The 7,736-nt window shown below is 38.5% G+C and overlaps 1 protein-coding gene across 1 annotated transcript in view; it reads left to right on the top strand.

The window, feature by feature from the left end:
• The window catches only part of NELL2 (NEL-like 2 (chicken)), a 132,310-nt gene that overhangs the window by 61,405 nt on the left and 63,169 nt on the right, over positions 1–7,736 (top strand). Inside the window, exon 11 of the mRNA XM_009327600.1 lies at positions 2,599–2,724. Coding sequence (XP_009325875.1) covers positions 2,599–2,724 — 126 coding nt within the window. The remainder of the gene's footprint in view (positions 1–2,598; positions 2,725–7,736) is intronic.

Genomic DNA, 7,736 nt, shown 5'->3' on the forward strand with positions numbered 1-7,736 from the left:
TGGACAGTATCTTGGCAAATCAGTTTGGAAAAAAAAAAAATTGGATTTGTTCAAATGAAACACTTCAGACCAAAGTTAACCTGATCAATTGTGGGTTGGTTTTTTTTTTGGTAACAATTGAACAAGCAAGGTTTTGAAATAGAGGCAATTATAAATAAAACATTTTGCAAAACCTCAATATGTGGTATGTTGGCAAAATGAAAGCTTTTATTTAGAACACTTCTGAATTAGGAGGTTTGAATCAAAGTAGCTCTGGCTTTAAGTTTTTCACTGCAAAATGAAAACCGTTAGTGTTTTGGGTCTCCTGTGGCTATTTACCTGCCAAAGCAATCATTAATATAGTTTTCAGAAAGTTGTATTTAATATTTTTGAGGCTTTGGATCTTTAAGTAGAATTTTCTGAGGGTGCCAAAGCCAGCTCCTAGGCAGTCTGTTGACGCCAAGAGCATAAGGCCTCTACTCGAAGACTGATGTTGTTATTTAAATACAAATCAACACCATTAATTTAATACGGAGTTGTGAACTGGAACTATGAAAGACACAAGTTGCATCATTTGTGGTAGTAGCTGAGGCATATGTTGTAACTGCTGGCTGGTTTTGTGAACTGCACATTTATGTTTCTGCAGAACATCTGTACGTCAGGAGATACGTGCCATTTTCCACTTTCCGTGCAAAACCAGCTGCCTCTGCGGTAGTCCTGTGATAGCTTCACTTTTTTTTTGCTTTCTTAGGTGACTTTCACAAAATGCGTTTTGAGCCTCACTATGCTCACTGTAAATACACATTTATTCATGAATATATGTATGTCCATGAAAATTACAAAATTAGCTTTTCCAAACCAACACCCTAATAGAACTATGATTCTTCCATGCCTGCAGATCTTACAGGGAAAGGAAGGGAAGGAAACCAGCTGACGTATACTGGCTGTGAAACTCTTAGGAACTTAATTTGTCCAAAGCAGGCTGGGCTCACCAACCTGAGCATTTGCAGTCGACACCTTCATGATTTGTAGCCAACTGCCCCCAGCTTCTCCAGCAGAATCCAGCAGAACAGTTCCACTGGGCAGAGAAACTGGGGAAAATAGAAGTTTTTTTCAAAACTGAATGAAACTAGGAAATGACTACAGAATCGCTAATATTCTGTGTGTCACATTGTTTTGTACTGGAAGGCAAATTTTCTTCTGGGAATGTAAAGGGGGGAAAAAAAAACAGGCAATGAGTCCAGTTGGTAAGTAGCTATTGATTCAAAGACACTGGGAAGAGGAGGAAGAATTGGGAGATAAGCATACGACCTAAACGGGAGTAAAGCACAGGAGTTAACACTGTTGACATTTAGCATCACAGCATTAAGAAGTCAACCCTGATTTGAGTTTATATATCCAGTCTATTGTTTTGAATCATCATCAGACTCTGGAACACAATGTTGTTTTCCATCGAGAGATTTTATTTTCAACTCTGGAAGATGTAAACATCATTGAAAACAGGAAGGAAATCAAAACTGATGAGCAGCAAAAAAAACAAGCCCCCAATCCACCCCTTTGTTTTTTAACATACTGTTGTAGCAATGTTCAGTGGCACATTGCATGGCAGTATAACTAGATGTACAGAGCACCTCAGTAATGCTGTCTTTATCATCAGTATTACAGGAACAGCATGCTACTAATCACTTCCAAATTAATATAGCTTTTCTTCTTTGCAGCATAATAATAGTGTGCAGAAGGTTTTTTTGTTATTTGTGGTTCTTTTTCTGTCTTACCACTGTAGTATAACCTGCTACAAGAAATACGTCTAATTTTGCAGCCCAAGGGAGTACTAATCATGTTTTGAAGTCCATTCCTACAGTGATTTATGTCTGGAGTTTGCTCTAAGACTTAATATTGCAGCAGGTATTCCACCCCAACAAGTATTTTACAAAGTTGCAATTTTTTCTATCAGAGAAGGTCTTTATATAAATGAGATTCTTTCAGGTTCCTTTCAGATATGGTGTGTGTATATGTATATATATACATATGTTTGTAGATATGTATAGATATAGATATATGTGTTTATATATATTAAAATTACCGATTGCCACGTTACAGTTCTAAGAGAAACTTAATTTCCGGTGTCTTTTCAGATCTTATCATGTTCCTTACAGTTCCCTCCCAAAAAACAATACCTGTTAGATCAAAGGTGTACAGTATGCATATAGTAGTGTGTTTATATACTGGTGACTGCAGTGACTATACAGGTACAGTGATGGATGACATTGCAGTGCTGAGGCAGTTGGTCTGCTGTATGGGACCCCAGTTATTTTTTTTGCTCTTATTTAAATCATAGGAATAACATCATAGGGACTTCAAAAGGAAAGATGTAAGCCAGTGTAATCTTCTTTGTAACTCCACTAACAGCTGTTCACAGAAAGTTCATGCTGCTTCTCTTGTTTGAACACCTCAAGCAGTTGTTTTAAAGGAGAAAACCAAAAATCTTTCCAAAATGCATTGCTGCTCAAGTAACTTCTTCATCTAACCCACTACTGGTGGAAGTGAATAGCGATGTATTGAGAGATTGTAAAGAACGCCGCTGAATTTTACTCGTGTTCCTCTTTGCCTTATTCACAGATATTGATGAGTGTGCTGAAGGACGGCACTACTGTCGTGAGAATACCATGTGCGTAAATACACCAGGATCCTTTATGTGCATCTGCAAAACAGGATATATACGCATTGATGATTATTCATGTACAGGTAAGAGCTGTATATTCATGAAAGGAAATAACAGGATGATGGTATTTAGGAACATGATATGATTCTTCTAAAGTTAATCTTTGTTAGAGTCACAGAATGTCTACATGAAATGTTGAACAGAATAAACACCAAAATAATTACAAGGATACAGTGCAGAAAAGCTAGTGCATTTTACAGATTATGTGTGTGTTGTATCGTTTGCCTGAAATTGTAAGGCAGTCTTATAGGTCTGCATGGCTTTGGGCGCTGATAGAAAAGGTGAAGGGAGGAGGCTGAAGGGAAAAATAAGAGAGCAAAACTAGTGCTATGGGTTACTCGGTTTCTATGTGGCATACCAGCACGACTTCACTTGAAGTATGATGACTCTTCTGCAAACTTCTGATGGAGTTAAATTTGCTGCGTATTAAAAGTGGCTGTTCCCTCATTTTGAATTCTCCTGCACTGGGGAGGTCCCCCCGCTGAATCCTGATTTCAGAGGGCAGGAGCTCTGCCTGCCTTGAGCCATGGGACAACATGGTCAGTCTTATCTCCGTATCTTCCCTTTTTGCTCTACTGCCAGTGGGTGCTCTAGAGGAGGTGTTGGGTTCGTACTTTCTGTCTTCTAGTCTTCTTTTATTTCAAGGATTTTAGGGTTATGGAATGAACACTCAACATTTAAAACAGCCTTCTGTATCAGAGCCAGGCTGACTGTAAGTGTTCCTGGGAGGAATGTGTTTTTTCCTGCTAAACAGATAAAGCAAATATGATTCAAAGATGTGGCACATTCTCTCAGTGAAGAAAAACATGTGTGAACAAAATAGTACCACTATTTTGTGTGCATAGGGGAACGCACTACCTCTTTCTATAAGAGGATATACTTGTTCAGTAAAACTTTTTTGGAGTTCATATTATCTAACAGTAAAACTACCTATAAATGGATGAGAGTATTCAGAATGTGGAGACAGCATTGTGAAGTTAATTTCTAAATTAATTTAATTCTGTCCATTATGTGTTGGCATTTTTGCTCATCAATGATATGTCTTGGTACAGAAACAGCTTCTTCATAAACTGGCATAATTTGCTTGCCCAAACATGCACAGACTCAGGGACATGGATTTGAAACCACGTACATGTGATTTTTGTGTGTACTGTCTTACCTGTACTTGACATTCCTCTCACATACACTGGCAAGCACTATTTTACTGCAGTAAGCTCAGTTCTTGAAGGACCAAGTTATAGGCTGCTTGCAGCAGGTCCTTTCTGAAACAACCAGCATGTTTCTGATCACTCTCTCACGTTTCCACACTCTCAGCTGAGTAAAGCAATTGTTTCACTACCTACCGAATGTGAATGTTGGGATTATTTTAGGACTGACTTTATCTAAATCACTGTGATATTTTTCTGCTTTGCTTCCCTTAACTTGCTGTTCTGATTGAACTCTCAAAATGGTAGACCATCACAAACAACTTCATGGGGGCATTCGGTGCCTATAAATATAATAAAGGTATTTCTCGGTACTCTGCACATTGCATTCCTCATATTTGCTGAAACGTACAGTTGTGAAATTCAGTGTAGTTCAAGAGCTCTGGAGAGTCAAACAGGTGTAAAACTTGCTGGAAATCCATTACAGATCTCACATTCCAAACTGAGTTTGGCTCCACATTTGTAAATAATAGTTTCCTGTTAAATCAGCCTGATGCGTGACAAAATGAATGATTTCTTTTCCACCTTTCTCTTGATCAAGCTGGGAAAAGTTAATGCAAAAGGAAGCAAAGTAGATGAAATAGTTTTGTAAGATTTCAAATCTTAGGACTCACGAGGCCAGATGAAGTGTAGGTCATGCAGTGACTTTCTGTATGTCTGAGCAAAGCCACTAGCTGTCATTTGGGACCTGGAGTTTTTCTGGAGTTAAATTCTAGTCCATTTTGGATACTGAGAGGCAACCACGAGGATGCAGTGCCTGTTGGGTGGTAGAATTTCCACGAATGGCAACCTAGCATCATTAAATGCATATGTCACAAAATAACTGTATTTTTTTTCTCGTTCCACAACTAGTGTGAGCACCTCCAGTGGAGGCACCGGTCAGTTACTGAAGTATGTAAACTTATGAGACTCTTGCATGACGTTTCCACCAAACAACTAGTGAGTGAAAGGTTAATTATCTTTTAAAAATTGAAGGAAATACAGGGTACATTTAAAGTAATGTGCTTTGATCAGTAAATGGCATTTTGTGCTTGTTTTAGTCTATATGAGTGACATTGAGAGCATTTACATTATAGCACTGTATTAAAGCAGGTGGCAAGTGTACATATTTGTACATGAGACTGCTCTAGGTTTTTCACCCCTCAGCATATTCTTTGCTCTTTGCTGGTTTTGCCATCTACTAAAGCTCCTGATTTCGGAGACTTTCCTGTGCACCCATTTGCCCAGATATAAATCTAAGAGGTAAAGTAAACACAACTAGGGAGGCTGTGTTGCTGTGGCTTTACCATGGAGCCTGTGGAAGTTTGAAACGACTAGATTGCTTAGCGTTGTCTCTCCTGAAGAAACTTGCTGTGTTCTGAGAACCAGCAAAAGCTCGGTGTAGTAGAAACACTGACCTTGTTTACAGGACATTGATGAAAGATGTGTATGTTAATAATAGATCAGTGCAAAATAACAGTGGGAAGGAGTTTACGATGCTAATGACAGTACTTTGCTGTCCTGCAGACAGACCAACAGGTTTAGTCTAGTCTGTTTTGCTTCAAGTCAGCTATTGGGTATAGCTGACTTTTCATAAGCATGATTTTCTCTTACAGCACACTGCGGTATTTTAAAGCAAGTAGTTAACAAGAAGAACTCATTATCCTTCCCTTTATTGTCTTTTTTTGTTTGTTTGTTTTTAATGTAAGTGGAGCCTTAATGACATTCAGCTAAACAAATGATATCTAGGACTTGAGAAGGAAAAGTATTTTCCAAATACATTTTGTTTAGAGAATCAAAGCAGTAAAGTGTGTTAGGGATCTCAACCTGTCTCAGCCACCCTTGCATTTGCTCTATTTAAGTCCATCAATTTAATCTGCCTTTTATGATTGTAGAAAGCAGCAAGTAGAAATCTTTGCACTTTGAGAATCCAGATACCAACTTGTCCATGCCCAGCACACCTCACTGTGCATCACGAGCTCATGGCCCATTCACTGCAGCTCAATTTTCTTGTCATGACGGTGCTAGTTCTTGAAGTTAAGGGCATAAACCAAACCTTTTTATCTGGCAGAAAAGCAGGATAGTAAGGAGAAAAGCAATCATGATAGACCAAAGAGACAGAGCTCTGCAAATTAAGGAGATATTTTTGAAAGGTTTTGTGAAGAGTACCCTATTTAACTTGGTGTATCTGTGAAAGTAAGGCTGTGCACTCTCCTTAAGAGAATTTTCTGGGTTTTCTGTATTTCTTTTTTGTTCTAATAATCAGATTTATTGTAGAAGCTGCACAGAATAGTTCATGTATTCCATAGTCTGTACAAAAACCTGGTGTTTACATCTGGCAAAAATGAAAAGTGGGAAAGAGGTCTGTAAAAGGAATGCTATTTTAAAACCAATTCAAACACTCATATGCAAAATACCTTTACATTCATACCATTGGATAGACTCTGTTTTATGTAATTTATGCAAAAAGTGGGCATTGTGTGGCATAATTTCTGCATTGCTCCTTTCTTTTTTCCTTGAGATAGCTGGAGGCATCAGCTTTGATAGCATCAGTTCTCAGCTACTGCAGAAGGGTATTATAAAGATGCCTGTTGCCAACTACTCACAAGAGCCATGCTGCAGAAGCCTCACACAGACATCTCTTGTGTGCAAAAGCAATCCTGAGTATCTTAGGGGCAACTTGCTACTGCAAGCATACTAGAAAAACTACCAAAGGCCCAGGCTCCAGGACTTACATTGGTGCGGTTGTATAGTACACAATTCTGTTCAGATCTCTCAGTACTCGTCTACAGAGAGTCCGTCGCACTTTGGTTTTTGCCAATGTTTCAACTAAATTTATTTATTCAACCCTCTTTTGTCTTCTGCAGAATTTAAAGTTTTTGGCAAGTCTTTATTTGCCTCATTGGGTTTAACTTGCCGGCTAAAATATCAATGAAACTGAAGAGGAGGCAGATTTTTAATCCAGTTAAGGAATAACAAGAATAGGGCAAACAAGCGACAACTGACCCTGGGTGTTACAAAATGTTAAATTTTTAAAGTATATTTCAGGTCGCTCTGTTCCTTGTAATGCTGCGTAATCAAATCCAGTTGTGGAACCATAGCTGTGTGTAAAATAGCTGACTTACTGTAAGCTGGACCAGAAGCTCTGGTAGCACATCCTTGGGAATGTTACTAAGCAGGAAGAAAATGTTCTGTAGCTTGGCATTAATATGTCATTGTTTGCACAGGATAGCTGAAGCACAGGAAGGAGATGTTGAAAAATTATACCTGAACCTTGATTAGGTAGGTTATGATGTGAGTGATGTCCACGCAGTTTGCTGGCAGGCTAACGTAAAGGGCCTTATTGTTCCATTTTATGCACACATATATAATTTAGCAGTCATTGATCAAAATAGAAGAGAGACATAAAATCAGTGACATTGAAGGGTTTTTCTCCTGTATGAGACATTTGAAAAGAAATCTGTGCTATCTATCTCTGTCAGAGTCCTGGGCGCAAAAGGCTGATTTAGACAGCATATAGCTGCTTCCAAAACAGCTCCAGTCTCTTTCTTCCTGGCATGTTTATTGCAAGTTTTACAATAGGTCTGACTTACATTTTGATTTTCACAACAAAGGATGTAATGAAGACATCAATTTCAGATTTTGTTATTTGTATTCATCTTGGAAGCAAGATTTGCAGGGTTAGATTGAGTTAGTCACGACCATATTTACACAGAAGTCTGTTGTTCGTGACTGATTTTATGTTCAGAAATCAATCATAGCTATGAGAAGGGGAGATGAGTCCTAAGCTGCACCCGTATTCCAAATGGGTGCACAAACTGCAAATTAAAGGCATAAAAAATACGCCCTAG

Source organism: Pygoscelis adeliae, unplaced genomic scaffold (assembly GCF_000699105.1).
Source record: "Pygoscelis adeliae isolate BGI_AS28 unplaced genomic scaffold, ASM69910v1 Scaffold113, whole genome shotgun sequence".
Taxonomy (NCBI): domain Eukaryota; kingdom Metazoa; phylum Chordata; class Aves; order Sphenisciformes; family Spheniscidae; genus Pygoscelis; species Pygoscelis adeliae.